At 34.0% G+C, this 19,789-nt stretch overlaps 3 protein-coding genes across 5 annotated transcripts in view; 2 read left to right on the forward strand and 1 right to left on the reverse strand.

The window, feature by feature from the left end:
• alpha-Man-Ia (alpha-Mannosidase class I a) overlaps positions 1-7,283 on the forward strand; it is a 33,108-nt gene extending 25,825 nt beyond the window's left edge. The window contains exons 4-11 of one of the 3 annotated variants that reach the window (XR_010752502.1): positions 814-993; positions 1,042-1,255; positions 1,307-1,531; positions 1,588-1,726; positions 1,781-1,925; positions 1,990-2,106; positions 2,483-2,689; positions 3,703-7,283. Coding sequence is in view for 2 of the 3 variants with exons in the window: in XM_066397631.1 (XP_066253728.1) it covers positions 814-993; positions 1,042-1,255; positions 1,307-1,531; positions 1,588-1,726; positions 1,781-1,925; positions 1,990-2,106; positions 2,483-2,605 (1,143 nt within the window). In the remaining variant the exon portion in view is untranslated. Of the gene's footprint in view, positions 1-813; positions 994-1,041; positions 1,256-1,306; positions 1,532-1,587; positions 1,727-1,780; positions 1,926-1,989; positions 2,107-2,482; positions 3,674-3,702 lie in introns of those variants that run through there. The other 2 variants (XM_066397631.1, XM_066397632.1) reach the window with 2 other exon arrangements.
• Positions 7,284-7,713: 430 nt separating this feature from the next.
• On the reverse strand, positions 7,714-11,189 carry LOC136413876 (actin-related protein 5-like). Its single transcript, XM_066397629.1, has 10 exons — positions 11,034-11,189; positions 10,614-10,949; positions 10,000-10,209; positions 9,439-9,669; positions 9,140-9,294; positions 8,863-9,084; positions 8,626-8,812; positions 8,221-8,430; positions 7,910-8,163; positions 7,714-7,850 (listed from the first exon to the last, which is right to left on the reverse strand). The coding sequence occupies exons 1-10, from the start codon at positions 11,134-11,136 to the stop codon at positions 7,758-7,760; spliced, it is 2,001 nt and encodes a 666-aa protein (XP_066253726.1). The 5' UTR covers positions 11,137-11,189; the 3' UTR covers positions 7,714-7,757.
• Positions 11,190-11,850: 661 nt separating this feature from the next.
• LOC136413875 (xaa-Pro aminopeptidase ApepP-like) overlaps positions 11,851-19,789 on the forward strand; it is a 32,902-nt gene continuing 24,963 nt past the window's right edge. Inside the window, exon 1 of the mRNA XM_066397627.1 lies at positions 11,851-12,070. Coding sequence (XP_066253724.1) covers positions 12,034-12,070 — 37 coding nt within the window. The 5' untranslated portion in view covers positions 11,851-12,033. The remainder of the gene's footprint in view (positions 12,071-19,789) is intronic.

Consider the following 19,789-nt stretch of genomic DNA (forward strand, 5'->3'; position numbering starts at 1 on the left):
CCGTTTGTAACTGTGTAATATTCACCATTACATTATTTATTTCATGAGAATTTCATTTACCATCTGTTCAACACTAAAAATCTGGTATTCCATTATAACGTAATAGTTGTACATACGGTAATAGACACTGATCTATCATTGTGGTATTTTCTCATATGTACAACAAATGCATCGAAAATCTAAATAATTTTATACCAATATGCTTTCCTGGTACTTTTTTCACCTCTACTATATTAATCCAGGTTGCCCTACAATATTGATAATTTACGATGCACTGGTTATATTGCATATGATAAAGTGCCTTCTTGCCACGGTTCCTAATTAAGCTCGATTTCCCACGTTGTGTCATTCTCTGGTAAAGCCACGTTTGTAAAGTTATGTTTGTTCTGGCATTTCATAATAATAGATTCTTAAAGTCTGCTTCCCACGGACTGTGAAACCCTAACTTTCTGAAAAGAGAAACTTAAGTCTCAAAGAAGGTAGAGCATTTTTGCTGTTTTAAAGCTATCAGAAAACAGTAGCGTACCTCTTATCTGAAAGCTACGAGAAATTTTTAAAAAGCATAATGTTAAGATGAAACAGAACCTTCTAAAGCTAGAAATGTCTGTAGGATAGTTCCCGATTGACTTGAGGAAAGAAAAAGAAAAGAAATTATAGTGTATCCTAAAAACTATACGCGACACTGTAGGATGCCAAATTTACCAACAAATTGCAACTCTTTTTTCAAATATTTGCTGTGTTTGCCTTTACTTTTGAAGCACGTTTAGCAATAAATGAATATATTAAATATATTCTATTTTCACTGAATTATAGGTAGCAGATGTGTCAGTCTTCGAAGTCAACATCCGATTCGTCGGTGGTCTATTAACCTGCTACGCCTTAACCGGCGAAGTCATGTTTCGGGACAAAGCTCAACTAATCGCAGACAAACTTTTGCCCTCATTTAATACTCCCACGGGCATACCTAACGCCCTAGTGAACTTCAAGACTGGGGTAAGCATTTTTTACAACATTTGAAGCATGTCTGATCGTGATTTGTAGTCCAGCAAGAACTATGGCTGGGCCAGCGGCGGTTCAAGCATTTTGGCCGAATTCGGTACTTTACATCTGGAATTTTCCTACCTCAGTGACATAACTGGGAAAACGATTTACAGGAATAAAGTAGATAAAATCAGGGAGATATTAAAGGAGATTGAGAAGCCAAACGGACTATATCCCAATTATTTGAATCCAAGAAGTGGTAAATGGGGACAACGTAAGTGGTATTTAAAATAATTTGAATCTAGAAGTAACTTAAGTTTTATAGATCACATGTCCATGGGAGCTTTGGGTGATAGTTACTTTGAATATTTGTTGAAATCTTGGTTGCTTTCGGGGAAAGAAGATAATGAGGCTAGGCAAATGTTCGATGAGGCCATGGAAGCAGTGCTGAAGCATATGCTGCATGTTTCTCCGGCTGGTTTGAGCTATTTTGCCGAATTAAAGTTTGAGAGGGTCGAGCACAAAATGGATCATTTGGCCTGCTTTTCCGGTTTGTTTATTACTAAGCTTTTAAACATAATTATTCGACGTCTACTTTTTATTTAGGAGGAATGTTTGCTTTGGCCTCCAAAACCCTGAAAGACGACCACTCCTCCAAGTATATGGATATAGCCAAACAGCTAACAAACACTTGTCATGAGTCCTATGACAGGTCTTATACCAAACTAGGACCAGAAGCATTTAGGTACTTTCAATGATTACATCATTTTTGCTTTAAAACAATTTTTGTTTCCGTCAGGTTTTCCGAAGGGGCCGAAGCCAGAGCTTTGAAGAGCTCGGAAAAGTACTACATTTTAAGGCCCGAGACGATAGAGTCGTACTTTTATTTGTACAGGTTAACCAAAGATGAAAAATATAGAGACTGGGGCTGGGAAGCTGTGCAGGTAAATTCTAAGAGCTTCCAAATTAGAATGTACTTCCTAAACTTTGTTATCTTGGCTTTTGCAGGCTTTAGAAAAACACTGCAGAGTTCCCGGTGGTTATACGGGTATTAAGAATGTCTACTCAGAGGAGCCACAGCAGGACGACGTTCAGCAGAGCTTCTTATTAGCCGAAACACTCAAGGTTAGGGTTTCTTTGAGTATTCCCTTTCTTTCACTTTGATTTAGTTCTCTGTCCGAGTTTTTAACTTGTGAAAATGCGTTTTGGATCACCGGGTTTATATTCAAATCACTGGAGTAGCAAGTATTATCATATTTTCCAGGAGCGTATTCAGACTTTGAAAGAGTGTGAATAGCCTAGAAAATTTTTACATCTTGGAAAGCGACTCTAAATTTGTAAATGTTTGAAGTTTTAGGGCCCTTAATTTTGAAATAATCATGTTGCCATAATCACATTTTATAGAAAATTGTGCAGATTTTAAAATGGTGTCAACTTCAGTAGCATAATAAATTTCTAAATCTCATTTAAAAAATAATAAGAATTTTTACCTTCATTCTAGTACTTGTACTTACTATTCTCCGATGAGGACTTCTACCCGCTGGACCAATGGGTGTTCAACACAGAGGCGCACCCCTTCCCCATAAAGGGCACAAATCCATTTTACCGGGAAGCAGTCGCTTAAAGTCTAGTCAATATTCAAATGTCTTTTCCTGACGTCCTCCGTTATGGAGCAGAGTGAGTACGGCAACGCCAACGATTCCTTCAGGTATAGATAACCAAAAAGCAGCCAAAAATGATGGAAGAAGTTGTTTTTAAGACCCAATAGAACGTAAAAGTTACTTTTTTTCGTCATTTTTGGTTGCGTTGACAACACCATGAGATTCATGTAAATAACTAGACCTATTTTCTAAGAAAATGTAAGTGATTATTATCGACTACACTACATATTATTATGCGAAGAATGTGAAATTAGCAAACAATGTGAGATTATGACGGATTTAAGTGATATAAATCGTATGTAAGTTCATTTGTGTGTCAAGGTCGAGGTTTGGTGACGTATTATTTCGCTTACTTCCTTGTATGAACGTGCGAAGTTAAGGAAGACAATTAACTTGGTTAATGTCAGTATAATTGATAATTTTGCACCAAGAAAAAACTTCGTTATTTTGACATAAATCGCTTTTACGTTTTATTTTACATGTATTATTAGTTTGGCAACTGACATGCGTTAACTACGAGAGTTGTGAAGTATTAGTAAACTAAAGAGTAGTAATTTATGTATATATTTGAAGTGGCAAATGGATCATCAACCTTATAGGTAGCTAATTCATCAGTTTTCCTATTTGATAGGTTTAATGTGCGGGGCTTTTTTACATCTTCCTTTCAATACAAATGCTCTTCGAACTAGAAAATTTGCTAATTCAGGTGTAGGACACGTAGACAGGTTGTTCCACTAAAAATCTGAATAATGCAATTTTTGAAACGTTCCTAATAAGTTTAGGAATAGCCAAGGCTATGTGCTTTTCTCTAAAGTAAAGAATTGATAATTAACAAATACTAAAGTCTGAAATACAATCACATAAACATTACTTTTTTTGGTTTTCGTAATCGTGCAAAGGAATTTTCAAATGTGATTGTATTCCGTCTTTGGGATATCCTGTAACTACTCTTTTGGCATATTTTTTGGTGGAGATTTTGAACAATAGTTGAACTTGCTTTTGAAGCCAAAATTTGCCAATATTTTTCCTGTTGAACAGTAATAGGATTTGCGTATTTCAGTGGTGAAGGCTCAACTGGCTTTCAGTGAGCAGCCCATCACCAAAAACGAAGCACATCTGCAAGTTTCACATAAAGTACATGTATCTTTCTTCGGAACACCCGAGTTAAAAATCAGCTAATAAATTAATTTTGTTTTCCTGCGGCACAAATTTCAACTGACGATTAAAGAGTAAATCCACCATCCCCGGATAAGTTAGCGTGATAGGTACGAGTGAATGCGCTTTCATGGTCCATTTGAAGGTTCCAGATAAAAAAGTTCTCTTGGTTTTATACCTTAAAAAAGCTATGCTAAAATTGCATAAAATGAGTTTTGTTGACAGAATTAACAGTAACTCAATATTTTTCTTCCTGTAACTTTTTCTAGCAGTTCAAAGATTAACTAATACCGATTATAGTCTTTTTCGGATAATTTTTTTTCAGTCTATCATTTTCTCCCGTACAAACGTCGTTACTTATGTTTATTGTTCAATTTGCCAGTGAATTTCTCACTGAACCTATTTTCCGTAACCTGTAATGTATTGTTTTGTTATATGTAAGTAATTCCTTTTTAAGATATTTGAACGCAGCGTAATCCATAATTAGAGTTGTAAGATGTTGAAAACCTCAACATTTTATTATATACATATGGTGCTGCGTGAATAGTCAACTCATATGGGTACGATAAGTATCACCTCCTGTGTGGTATCTAAACCTACCAGCACCGCCTAAAGTGTCGGTGCTGATCAATATTCAATATCAGGTTAGTAGATATAGTATGGGACTTCTGACTCAATAGCCTTAGCGTGACTTGGTTGTTATGCGTGGCTGTTATCGGCAAGCCTTCAAGGTCGTTTGGATGAATCTCGCGCGTGTATTTGTGGCTGTTATCTAGTATTTGGGGTGGTATGGGGGGAATGTAACTAAAGATTGTTGGGTGAGATGTTAAAAAAAATGTTTATTTCTTGAGTATATTATTATTATTATTATTATTATTATTATTGCAGTAAACTCGCGATAGTGTGAACCGAAAAAAGCCGAGTTTATTCACGATAACGATTTATTCACATTCCAATGAAATTTTATTGCACAGCGCAATCACATCCGCCTCTCCATTACTTGGACATTCTTCAATATCGTTATCTCTAAATTCATTATCACATTCCTTTCACTCCAAAACATCAGATTCTTCAAGGGCTCTTTTTAAATAAAACACAAATTAAGATCAATTTTAGAACAAGCAGGAGTTACCTGTGGTGCCACGGCCCGTAAGAATTCAAGCAATTTGGATACTGAATTATCGTTATCCCATTGGCATTTCAAAATTTCGAGTGGAACATTTTTGTCTTCATCACCAGATAAGTTTGAAAGAACTCCATCCAAAATATTCTTCCAATACTTTTTAATAGTTTCTAGATTAATGTGACTTTAAACTGCCATTAAGTTGAGAACTGTGTCTTTAATAGTCAACTTTTTTAAGGCGTGGAAAACATTCATACGTTTTTCTATTACAGTAGGTAGAAGATTGTTCCTATGGTATAATTTCGTTAATCGAATAACATTTTGGTCCATTGGTTGTATGAGAGACGTAATATTAGGGGGAAGATACAATACTTGAATGAACCCATCGTCACTTTTCAATTCATCTCCAGGTAGATAAGATAGCGCGTTATCCAGAAAAAGTAGAGCTTTCTTTTCACACAGAACATCCATATTTCTCCGTTGGGTATTTCCCCAACATTGTATCGGGGATATACTTAACGGCAAAATATTGATTTTCTAAGGTAAGGGCAATTATTTCCGTAACTGAAAGTGCAGTTGTTCATGTTATGTGGCGATCTATACAAATTTTTACGTTGTTCACGTTACGCATAATTCACATTATCGCGAATCTACTGTATTATTATTACATGCCATAAGCATATGTTTGGAGAGCCAATTATTCATTGAAGGTAGTGGATTCCATGCTTAATATTAATAAGTTGAGGTTTTGCGACAGAGTATTTAAGATCTCGTCGAGCAAATTCTTCAATTTGCAACTTTTAAGTACACTAAATCCACTTCCACATAGTTTTTCGATCAATATTCCATTGATTTCTTTAGGTAAATATATCCTCCGGAGTAGAGGGGTCCATGTACATATGTTATATGTGGCTTCATTCACTTTTGGTTTATCTTAAGCTGATAAAGAATACATCCTTGGTAGTTTGAATAAGGAATGGCTAATTTGTAGACAATCTTGAATGGCCACTTCTTTCGCGTAGAAGTTTTTACTATAAGGACTTAGATAAAAACGTTGAATGTCCATAACAATGCTCTTCGTTCTTTTTGGAGAGTATGTCTGTTTTCAGATATTGTTTCAGAAGCAACTGATTGACTATCATAAGTTTGAAATCAATTTTTCTGAAAGAGGATGAGGTGAATCAATTGCAGAATGTTTTGTTTTCCATTAATTATTTGATGGCGCACAGTACGTAGGTAGATCAGCCTCGTCCTAAATACCGGTGCTAGTTGGATCTACTCATCAGTAATTACAGATAAAAATAAAAAATGTTGGTGATAGCATTCTTTTCTCACTCGATCAGTATAGTAGCCAGTCTATCTAGTTTGTTACTTAAATGTCGCATTTGCTTATTCCAGACAAAAAAACCGCATAGTTTTATAGGAATATCATCATTGTTTTAAACCAGTAAAAAAGAACAATTTTTTTTCACTATCAGATATCCATTTTTTGCTATGCAATGAGTATCACATGCCGTGTACTGAGTAAAGCGACAAACCATCGATACCGATAGCAATAGTAATGTTATAGATATATTCATCATACGTGGCTTGACATTTATTGCTACATTCCAACCTGTTTTTATCTACTTGCATGTCTTTAGCAGTGTTATTCTCTATATTCGTGTTTAAGTGATATGTAAATAACTAAAACAAAAAAATTATTGTGAATAGGTCCAACAGCACCGGGACGCATAATAGCACTAATCGATCTTCTCACTAATAACTGTGCCAGTAAATAATTAGCAAATTTTGGAATCTTGATCTTAAAATTCGCAAAACTCATTTATTAACACACACCTCATAAAGTGCGGGGCAGCAACTTCAATTTTCTTCAAGAGACTGATTGAAAAAATGAAAAATCTTCCAAAATAATTTCATATGTACTCATATCTTTGTAAAACAATCTGTATTTTAGTAACAATCATTAAAACCCTATTGCGGTACCTAAAATAATAATGGATGTAGATATTACAAAACGCTTCAGGAAATTTGGACAATGGGTTCCCTAGCAGTAACTATAGACATGTTCGTTTCTGTACATAGTATTTGTTGATAGTTTTTAAGGAGTAAGTAGTTAGAATAATTTAATTGTAAAATATAATAAAGCAATTTGTAAATGAGATTATTCAGAAAATGATGGGGGTGCTTAGGACAATTTTTAAATAATATTTCGAAAGGGTGTTACGGTGATAATATATCGGTTTTTATGTCTTATTTATATATGTAGCTTTTTTAGACCTATTTATTTTTAATTCTGGATTCGTGTAGAATATATTTGTTTAAAAAATTATTATAAATGAAATAGCGTTTTATGAAAAAAATGTCTATTTATATTTCCTAAGGTATTCAAATAAATATGGTAAGTATTGCAATTCATTTTAAACTTGTGATTTTAAGCTTTTACTCAGCAATAACTGCTAAGAGAAAAACATTTAACCTTAACAAACTAACTTAACAAAAGGTTCTCTCCATTTACCAACTTTACCTTCCACAATATGTGGCGGTCCGCATGTACACGTGTAAGCGATGTTATTACATTACCCATTTTTAGACAATTACTGCAATATTACTTTCTACAGATGCGTACATGCTTCATATATAATTGCTTCATCGATGCCCTTTCTCTAAATGAATTTGAATTATGAAATTTTAAATTATGTTAGGCTTTTAATATCAATTCAAAACTATCAAGCATGTCATAGGAAAAAGGTTAGGAAAGTCAGAAGAAACGAATATGAAAAAAGTTTGGAATTTGCAAACAAAATTCTGTTTTTTAATTTAACATAAAAATTAATTCATATATCTTGTTCCGGTAAGTTGATATTCGTTGGACTAGGGAAGTACGGATTTGAACATTTGTGAATTTTGAAATATTCAGCACCCATTTCCTGAAAATATTTCAGAACATAAAAATATCATGGAATGCATATCATATCATGAAACGCACTTGATACACTTTACGAGTCAGCAAAGAATTTTTAAACTCATCAGATCTGGCAAAATTCCGGGCTCCGTACCACGAAGCCAAAGTTGGACTATTCATTACAGTCACATTCACTGTGGACTTGAAAGGTCTCACAGAGGTTAATTCTGTAAGTAATCTTTCCCTCAATCCCGGTAAATTAGCTAATCCTCCAACTACCACGACATTCGACGCTAGTTTTAACTGACTGTCTGCATCGAATAAGGAAAGGACATAGGCTGAGATGTGAAATAAAAATGAAATTTAAAAAGATAAAAGGTTCTCTGAATACTTACCAATAACCTCGGAGAGACCAGCTTCTTGACTTCCCAACATATAGGGCTTGAAAAGTAGTTCAGGGGCTCTAAACATTTCCACTCCAATGTGAAGCTGATGTGCTTCGCCTGGTTGCGACGATTCGCCTAAATCTGAAGGCTCGTGGACTCGAAGAATTTCGTCGAATTCCGTGAGCTTTTCATTTTCTCCTTCACTGTCTGAATCTCCACCTGAAGACAGAATTAACATATCAAAACTTAAATTGCGCTAAATTGTCATTAGAATTTGATGTCATTTTTTTTTAGACTTGAATTGTCAAATTCTAAAATAAAAATAGTGATTTCGAAAAACTACTCAATTTTCTTGATTTCCAAGCATATTAGATAAAAATCAATAGTTTGGAACACATTGTATAATAAACTCACCGTCTTTACTAATCGTCTTGTAAATGTCCCAATCCTCATCTCTTATTCCAAAATCATCATTTCCTTTCTCTTTCCTGGCCAATTGAGAAATAATTCGCATACGTTCCTGTCCGGCAGCCGTCCGTCTTTTGGCCATATCTTGCTTCCTCTGTTTCCTTACCATTTTTTTAGTCAAAATTTCTTGTCTCTGAAGAAATAAAATAAATACATTTACGTTTGTTTATTTCGAAGTTCTACCGTTTTTCTAATATTTTGCAAAAACATTGCCAGTTCCTTATCATTTTCGAAAGATAATTTACTATGTTTTGATTGTTTTGGAGCGGGTTCTTCAACATCCTCCATATTAGCTGCTGCAAGTATTTTCTGTTTCGTCTTCTCAATTTTAGTGTTCAACTGTAAAATGTTTTTCTCTAATTCCGGTACACTCTTTATTTGGAACTCGGTTAAAGTCTTTTCAACCTACAACAGAAAACAGAAATCTTAAGGGAGCTCAATATAGGATTGCAAAATCTACGGTTTGTTGGTCGGTTGCCAAATCTATCGCATCTTTGATGTCTAATAACTGAGCCATTTTTTCCTTATCTTCTTCCAATCTTTCTTCCCGTTTTCTGGCATTAATTTCTATCAGTCTTCGAGCTAACTCTTTCTTTCTTTCCTTTTGTTGTTCCACTTAAAAATCAAACAAAGTGGATGAAGATTCTATCAAATACCCGAATGGCCCAAAAACACAGGATTTATTGTACCATGCAGTGTGAGGCATTAAATCCTGTTTGCTTTTGGCACACTCTGTAGAATTTTTCTCGGCATATTTACATGTTGCAGCAGAATTGATTGCGCTAACAGTGAAAGGCAATTGAATTTTCTTCACATTGCCCTCGTAAAACTCTGGGCAAGCCCATTTCCTTAATTCTTCCCTATAATCAACAGCTACATGACAAAGAGTGTGCAGAAGTTCTTCTGCCCTACTAATAGTTATTGCATTTGTATGCACTGGATATTTTAACTGAAGCAACCTATGTAGAAATGTTATTATTTGACATCCACCTAAAAGGGGAAGTGTATGTTTAAAGCTGGGAAATAAAATTTGAACATTAAGTTACTATTTTATTGAGCAGTGATGAGATGTATTGTCAGTTGTAATAGTCAAAGCATATTTCCAAGAAAATATTGCACTTAAATATATATCAAAGAAATCAGAGATGTGCTGGTCATATTAACAAAAAAAAAGGAACCAAAAAAAGTACAAGTAAAAGAAATAATTTTGGGAAATCAAAAGGTCTCAAAACACTAATTACTTATAATATATATACAGAACAAAACTTTTCATTATCTAAATATTTTTATACTTCACATTATTGCTTATTTTTTACTTACCTGTATTAAGTCGTCGAGTGTGCTCAAATACTGTCTTATCATTTAAAACTGGAATGATGTGGCAACTCTGGTACCCAAGACTGACCAATAAAACATCCTGAGACTTTTGTTTAATATCTTGAGGATGGTAATATTGGTAACTAAATAGAGCATCAATCCCATAGCAGATGCTTGGAACATTGTAACATTCAAATAGTAATTCTGACATCACTACAAAAATTAAATAATACCAACTTTTCAATAAGGTTTGCAAAAATGTTACAAGGGGAAATTATGTTAAAACTGAAATATTTAAAATTTGTGTTTAGCCCTAATATGTATAATGATAATGAGTGTTTCAACTGATGTTTCAGTTTTCATGGAGAACTTTCTTATTTTAAATAAAATACTTTACACACACATAATATTGTGTTCTTGAAATTAATTTTTTCACTTACTTGAATATTAAAATAGTTTTCTCTTGAAAATATAAATTTCTGATTTGGCTATTTTTTTCTTGCATGCCCATAATATACAGACCCAATTTGCTTCTTTGTTCAAATTTTCAGTTGCTTTAAAGATTCTAATCAAATTTTCTTAATATTAAACACCATATTTAAATTATAATTACTTACACTGTCGAGACATATTAGGATTAAGCATTGGCTCAGTACATAATATAGGATGTTTCACACTGTTCTCTGTGTTAATTCCCAAATGAGTAAACATATAGTCAAACAAATGCTCTTGTGCTTCAAAATGAGTGACCACATTTTTATCAAACTGAGTCTTCAATTGAAACCGTAGGGCTTCAATATTAACAATATCATTGCCTACTTGCAATTGAGGAGTTTGGGTGGTTTCCACAGAGTCTTTTTTTGACCTTTCTCTTCTTGGCTTTGCTATTAAGTTGCGAAATTGTAGGAGAGGTTGATTGTCTGTTGCCCAGCCAACTTTACATGTATAAGAGCCTAGAATTGTTATGTGGAAGATATACTGTAGTGTCGTAAGCAGCAAGTAAGTAATTAGTTCGAATTCCAATGAGAGATACTCACCATTATCTATTACTATTGGAACAGAATTATTTCGGAGTGAGGCTGTGTAGGGATGCACTATATCAGGAATTGTCTTAACATCGATAAACTGAACTATTTCCATGACTTGTGCAGAAATGTGATGCTGTTAAGCATTAATTAAATAATTGAAAAGAAATTTTGGATTGAATTTGAATTCTTTATTATAGTACTGAAAATTGAGGTTAAGCGGTAAATGTTTTCATCTGTAGTAAAACCATTAGAGTGATAGAGAAATTCTTAAGGTTAAGTTGCAAGACTGAGACTATTGTCTTTAGGTTAGCATATTTAAGCAAATAGTCAGAAGATATTTTGTGGAGTTCAATTCGTGCAATTATTGTTCATTTTTGAATTCTCATTTAAATTCTGCCGTGAATTAAATGCCGCGTTTATTATTTCAAGACACTCGCGTTCAAACAGTACACCTTCGTCAAATGGACATCCCATTTTAAGCCAAATATCGCTCAAATGCTCATGGATAATATATGTATGTATGCACTTGTTCGTGGACATCATAGGTAATACTGTCCATGATAATCTTATGATAACAAGATTAGACATAAAGGAAATCTCATATTCTTAAAGCTGTTCCTTTTTGTTCCTCACGCAAGTCAACAGTTTTCTTCTATGTGGCGTTGACTGGCGGTATCGCATCATCGACTCATCTTAAGTTATTCCTCGTTTTGTCGCTAATACAAAATTTGATAAATTGTAATATCATAGCGATTAATGGCGCACGCACTTTTTTATAATCGAATTAGTTTGACGTAATTTTCGACGTCCCGCGTCGTATCTTCTTTTAGTCGCGTCGCGAACTCACCTCGATCCGGGATCTCTATCTTTAAATTTAGAAACCACGCGCGCCAACGAACCTTCTTTTTCGGCAACCTCTATATTATAAGTTCATATAACTGAATGGATTTATGAGTTTGTCCATTGAAAACTGATTGTGCCATTGTCCAGGTTCTCCAATTATACGGAAATGGTGCCACGAATTGGATCTGTTTTGATGCTTTGTTGTAAGTGATGATGTAGTCAAATGTGGCTAACTGATATGATCCCGATTGCTTCCTCAAAAGAAAAACAGAAATACCTGTTCGGTTTCATTTTTTGAATCTGACCTGCATGCCCTAAGATGCCTCAGCTCGGTAGCGGTTAATAAGAAAATAATGAAAAAATTTTAAAATTCCCGAAAGAGAAATTCAAATTTTTAATAGCCCTTTGGGACCATTTGATTATGGGTCACCTCCGTGTAAATATAAAAATTAAGTTAAAATCATCAATGCAATAAGACGAAGATATGTTAAGTTCGTAACTTCCGAAGTCAGACAAGTTTCTAATATAAGATTATGCCTTAATCGCTCTTTTAAATACATATTTACCTCAGTCAAAATTCACGTGTATTTTTAGATGTCAAAATTTTGAGAATTTGTCCCTTCAGATGATATATTTATAATGTAATGTAATGGTTGGTGAAACTAACATCGGTCACTCCATGTGTCCCGCGAAATATCAAAAAATATTTCAGTCAATTTCGCATATGTACAGTGCCTAATAAATATTTAAAACTTCTAGTTATCTCTGTGTAGCCAGACGGTTTAAAATTAGCCCAGAATTCAAAAACTTTGGATGAAATTAAACTATAAAAACAACCATTCGAGTCCTCTTGAGATGATATATTGGACAGATAGATCCGAAGACCCGACCACTTGATCTTTTGTTTGAGTAGAAGCAATTTAGAATGTTGGGAAAGCCTGGAAAAATTGATTTAAGCTGCTTATTTATCATTTGAGTATTAATGAAAGTTCGAGTAACAAAGAATTGAAAGAAGAGATAAATTTGAAGAAAGTATACAGTATTTCTAATAGGTCAGTTTGCTGTAGCTTTTTCTTGCGCCCACAAAGGTTTTCAGGAATAAACCATTAATTGTAGTGACATTTTTTCCAGAAACGAATTTCGTACGACCCAGTGGTGTAGCACTTGGCGGGGAATTTTTCAAAAATCTGGAAATAATTCCAGTAAAATGTGATTTAAAAAAATATACTTTTGCGGAATTGGGTTGCTACAAATTCAAAAATGTGTTTTATTAAATTTTTTTCAGATTTTATTCAAATTTTATATGACGCAGTGATGTATCACACTAATGTGATTTTCTGGAAAATTACAAATTTCTTAAGAGAAAGAGGAATTTACAAATAGCAAGTTTACGGAATTTTATTGCTCAAAACTGAATTCGTATACAATAGTACGGTTTTGATTACTGAAAAGATCATAGTTTCTTTCATATTTCCTAGAAATTTCATATGGACTAATAGTGTTCTTTCGGGGCGGCAATTTTTCAAATGTTAAGAAACATTAAGAAAAACTGAATATAACGAGAACTTTTTATTAAACAAAAACGCAACAACCTACTTCATTGAGGTTTTAAACATTAATCAACATTCTAATGAAATCTTGACCAGAAAGTGTCTTGTCCAGAAAGAAATTTTATAGAATATAATAATTTTAATAGATCCAGGTGATTTTAAAAATTGCAGTATTAAGGCTACAATGCAACATTGAACGCTTTCTCTATGAATTTTTCACATAATGTCTATGATTTTGAAATTATGTACCAAGATTCTCTCCAGATCTTGAGTAGAAACAGAAATTTCAATTTATTCAAAATCAATAATTTTTTAAGGTTGTTTTTCCTATTGAAGTGTTCAAAGTTTTGGAGTTTTGTGCCGTTAAAAATACATCAAATATTAATCTGCAATTTGAATTTTATGAATTTGTTTTGTATGTATATTTTTTCTCATTCTAGCAGCACCAATCAAGTTAACTTCCCCAATTTACAATCGATTTGTATATTTGAAAACATTCCTAAGGCCCGCTCTAAACTCTTCTAAGCCCAGAACTCATCGTTAACTTTAAATTACTTGCTGCGCTCCATTACACACTCGTTATATTATAAACCTTGTGGCAATTCTGCGGATACGCAGTGTTGAAACTTAATAGTAAACAGTTTTGGATCTAACTAAAAATACTCCATACATTTTCACGCGGATCGTACATAAATAAATATTTAGGGAAATTGATAAATACTTAGCAATTTGGTTTTAATCGATATTGGGATTTGGTGTGGCTGACTAATTAAGATTGTTGGACAGCAGCAGATGTTAGTAATGAAAAGCAGTTGAGAGACGAGAGGAAATGGAGTTGGTGGAAATTGATTGAAATGTGATTTCTGCTATCAATATTTTGTCTTTATCCGAAATCTAAGAATTTAGGTGAACATCTATTTCACAAAAAATAATCATCAAAATTTCTTTTTAAAATTCTTTCTTCTTCCCTTCTTCTTTTCTTTTTCTTCTCTTCTTCTTTTCTTCTTTTTTTATTTTTTCTTCTCTTCTTCTTTTCTTTTTCTCCTTCTTCTTGAGTGAAATTGTAACATCTCATTGATCTGATTAAATTACCAACTACTCCTAAGTGGCAGAATTGTAGTTTCCAAAAAATTTTTTAACTATTTCACCTACACCATTACCATTTTGTTGATTGAAGAGAGCAGGTTTTTTCTCTTATAAGCCAGTGGGGTATCACACGATTGGAATTTGTCCAACGTTACGAGGTGCACTTCTCGCACAATGTTGTGGTGACCAAAATGTTAAGTTTAATAATTGTATCACCGTCTAAAAAATGAATTTATCTATGCCAATGAGCTTTGTATATATGCTATAATTTCGGGGATAAGAACAAGTATTACAAAATGACCGATAATTTAGCATGAAAGCGTGTTTTCTAAAAACAACACGAGCTTATTTCAATATTTTGTATGTAGAAATCCTATACCGAACGTGGAGGAATCTTTTAAGCAAATATTAAAATGAGTAAATACAGTTTTTAAAGAAATATGTTTGAATGCAAAATTATATCGTTGCTGTGAAACACGAATACTCTTTAATGGAACATTTTCCGAATAGAGAAAATTGACGCTATACGTACTGTTTCTTCAATTTATAATATTCTTCACTTCATTTCATTCACCTTTGCAATTTCGGCTGTATTTTTTCGATAATTGCATTCCCTAAATACATAGTTTAACACGCTGGATACGCCGCTGTCGCACACCGTACATTAACCTACACCACTGCTGTTTTGTCCATTGCAAGTACCACATTTTTCGGTGTTTCTGTTTGTAATAAAAGAAACATCTGTGCCCGTGCTGTTTTGACCATTAAGAAAATGATAATTTCTTCTATATGTATGTCTTGATAATTTTATCTTCGCCAGTGGCGTATCGCCCGAGATTAAGTTTTGGAAAAATTACAAATCACCTATCAAGAAAAAACTTTTTTTACAAAAGAACTCGGAGTTAAAGTTCCTAAAATATTAATTTCCTCGTTAACTCAACCGAGACCATAGTTTCCCCTGTTTTCTAAGAAATCCATAGGAGCCAGCGGCGTATCACACGAGTGAAAATTTCACAAACATAAAGAACGACCCTAAAAAAAGTGGAGTTTACAGAAAAAAAAATTTTTTTGGGAATTCTATTACTCGTAAGTTCATTCGCATACACCACAGGAGTCCTTTTCCAATCAAAATATCATAGTTGCTTATATAATTTCTGAGAATTTCATATAAGCCAGTGGCGTACCGTTTGAGTGCAAATTTTACAAACTTTACGACAACATATTTGGAGTATTCGAAAATTTACTTTAACTATATTTTAAACATCAAGTTCGGAAGATGCCAAGAACCTATGTTATAACCTAAACTAACCTAAAGTGAATGCCTGAAACGTTTCTTCATGGAAGAATTGCTTTTCGATGCCTCCGCCTGTAATACGACAAACAATATATTCAAACAGTTCTTTTATTTTCTTACAAGAAAGTGCAGAAGGAAGTATACATTAAACGTTCTCAAAACAGAAAAGGAAGCATGCCATCCATACAGCTAGTTAATCTTTTCCGACACGGTTTACATTGTTTAAACACGAGCTGCAGGAAGATAAGGATGTGTTTGGTTAATTTATTAGTTACTCTATAAAAAATATTGTTTAGATAATTTTAGTTTGTCATTAATAAATATTTAAACAATAAATAAAGTGAAAAACCTCAGACCTTACAACCTTCCCCAATAATGAGAGAATAAGCAATTTTTATTTCAGGAGACTGATGAGAGTTATTAGCGAACTTTAAACTTTAAATATCGCAAGAAGGAATGCCCGGGAGGCCTTGCCCCAACATACCTTTTTTCATAAAACATGTAAAAGACCACAAATTTAGTCTTAAATAAATTTTATACCGGGTGATAAAAAAGTTATACCCCTTTGAAAAGGGGAGTTCACCTAGCGCTGACAGCGCTCTCTGCAATATGCATCGAAAGTGTAAAGGGATTCGGATTTTTCGCCCCTAAAAACCCCCGATGCGACATTTTGCTTAGACAAGTAACATTAAAGTAATTATTCTTTTTCCTTTTTTCAATCTTCCTGTGTTTTGAAAACCGTCCACTTTTGGGCTAAATCGTCATGTTTTCACTTGAGAAATCTACGGTAGAATTTTGCACACAGACCCTTTAGAGACACACTGTATATAGTTTTAATTTTGTATAATCTGAATCTATAAATATTACGATATTAATTACACATACTGTGAGGTTTGTAGGTATCTTTAAAGGATTTTTACCTTTAATCGTTGTGTGAAAGCTATACTTAATTTCAAAAAATCAAAAGCTGAAAACAGGAATCAGACGGCGATTTCATATAAATCAATATCTACAAAGGGACTTAAAACACGAGTGGGAGTGTACTACAGCGATTCACGTGGCCTTTATATCAGGACAACAGAGACTCACCGCCAATCGATTTTACCATCAGACCACCGCTGTGTGAAGACTAAAACGTCCAGCAACCCATAAAACCGACAATGTGCTTAGCATTAGGGGCACAATTTGTGCATCAATCTTTCTAATGTTAGCGTTTTTAACTTCAATTTCATAGAAGTTCCCAAATATGTAACCTGAAAAGCCACCGTCTACGAGTTTATACAGACTTAAACGTGGATATTAAGAGCCCGCAGCAGAAGCGAACAATTTCATCACTGAATGATGAAGTTAACACAATAAAGTGTATTTAGTTGTTGACTTCGTGTTATTTCTGGGACCTTAATACCCGGCTAGTGGGCAAGGTGGTACTTCGGTACTCGCGTATAGTGGTGGTACCACATATACAGACAGCCTGGCCAGTCATACTGATGTTAGTTAGATACTGACGTACCGAAGAAACCCAGCTTGGAAGCAGGCATTATATTGTATATATTGCTCATTAAAGTCCGGTTTTCAAGAGGTTCTCAAGGCACAATTTTGATGGATACATGAACAATGGCATTCTTTCACTTATTTTATTATTTTCTAAAAAATCTGTTAATTTTTAAAAATTTTACGCGCATGCGTTTATTTGAATATTTACCCATACTGGCCTCTAATCCGGGCGATTTGCCGAATGCTCTCTTTCAATTGGTCTGTTCGCGACTCGCCCAATACCGCATGCGCCGATGCAACTATAAAAAAAATCTCCCATATCCGATATGCGGTGAAACTGCACAATACTAAAATACGGGCTAATGTAAAACCCCTATTACCTAACTTTCTTGGAAATAATCTGGATAAAGTTTCCCAGCCCTGGTAATCTAGCCCTAACAAGAATTTAGCAGTAAAAATTAAATTAGTCAACCACATATTGAGGATTAATTTACGCACAACTTAACATCGTACTCATGGCTGCTGTTCTTTAATTTCCTAAATAACGTTCGTTAATGTGTCGTATTGTACTGCTAACTAGATGATGTGAGTAGGAGCGGCCCAATGCCAGAGGTGCGGTCTTTTGTAAATTTGAATCTGTACTATAAATTATCACACAAACAAGCTTGGTAAGTGGCTAAATGGGCTACTAACCCACTTTTCCGTCATGCGATTCGTGTGCGATATGATTTTTTCGCATTAACCATGTTTGATGGGGCAAATGAGCGTGACCGCATGGGACATATCGCCTTATTCATGTAGCATAGAAATTCAGTTTTAGATATTGTCTCATGTGCGGGGAAGGTGTCACCTTCCTCACCTTACATAGAACATTCACTTGTTTTGACTACCTTCTTTAACATCTCCTAAATATACCATCTATATATTTTATTGCTAAAAACACTAATAATATAGTAAAAGAAGCATGACACTAATAACTAAAACGGATCACGGGAAATTTTTCTAAATGCTGCTGGTACTACTCTGATTTAAGAGGTTTTTGAAATCCCAATTTGAAAACTCGCAAATGAAGCTCACACCTTGGGAAATTTACTAAAAGAAGTGACACAGCTGTTTTCCACAGCCAAGAGCAAAAATTATTTAAATATTTGATTTTTTCTAAATTTTATTATTTTAAAAATCCTCCTGGTACGGCCTTGGTCTGAAATTTTCGATTTTTTTTGGAAAATTATGGAGAAATTCCAGCCCGAAAAGATTCCCTGATGAGATTACCCATAATGGGACATCTTTTGTTTACTAGAAATTCGATTTATGATAAAAGAACTCTTCCCCACTTACAAAAAGACATTTCCTAGTCGTGGCAAGACAAGAGATGCCTGAGAAGGACTTATTTCGTGTCGGATTGTTTCAGATAGATCGTGAAACAATCCGAATTGACCTGATTTATGTTCTCAAAGATTGTGAAGTAACCTGAACCGAACCGATCGAGAATTTTTTGCATTTATTCCCCTTCTCATACCGAGATTCACTGCTGTTGAATATCTAATTAAGTTAGTTAAAATTTTCCAAAATTTCCTTTTTTTTAGGTTGGCTTAAATATACAGGGCGTTTCAAAATAAGCCTGCCAACTGCAGGTGTATTTTTCGTATAAAATGTTCAAGATCACATTAATAGGGACGCCACTGCTGAAATTAAAAACGTTCTTTTCCTCTTAAAAGAGATGTGTTTATACCTATTTTACGCTCCCAATTTTCGTAAATATATTAAATTCCGAAACGGACATATTAGGAAAAAACTAAAAAAAAAATAATAATTTTTCATCATTTTATACTTCAGACCGGGAACGAAAATCAACCCATGTGCGTATGAACTTCATTTCTTATTGCGGTCGCAGGAACAAATAGTAATCAGTTGGCAGACTTATTTTTAAACACACTGTATAATAAAATGACCTTTCTGACCAAAGAAATAATGTAATAAAATCAGTTCATTATTTGTGGCTCAACTATTCCAGACATAGCTTTGAAGTATTGATTGCGAAATAAACGCAGTCGTAGGTCTCACAATACACTGAAATGATATGAATACCCGATTAAATGTCAAGAAAAAATAGAGTATGTTTACCTTGCAAACCTAAGTTCCGTTTCTGGTGAGATTTGTAGTTAATTAAAAATAATTCGTTATTAAAGGTACAGATGATGATTTGTTCAACTTTTTGTGGATAATTCACGATTCAGGATCATCAAAAATAAATAACGTGTGAAATAGTAATGTTGTTTGTATCGGGTAGCTGAAATATGAATTCCTACATATATGGCAGGCAGATCATGTGTGAGGCCCATCCTTAGAACCTTTCTGTTCTCTTGATACTTATGTGGAGTTCATTTCCAATAAATTCACGCATGAGTGCACAAACACATCCCTAATCAATCCCCCTTTCATTATTTAAATTACAATCTCAGATTTCCACATATCTCCTGATATTATTCATTAATCAA

Source organism: Euwallacea similis, chromosome 15 (assembly GCF_039881205.1).
Source record: "Euwallacea similis isolate ESF13 chromosome 15, ESF131.1, whole genome shotgun sequence".
In the NCBI taxonomy this organism is placed as follows: domain Eukaryota; kingdom Metazoa; phylum Arthropoda; class Insecta; order Coleoptera; family Curculionidae; genus Euwallacea; species Euwallacea similis.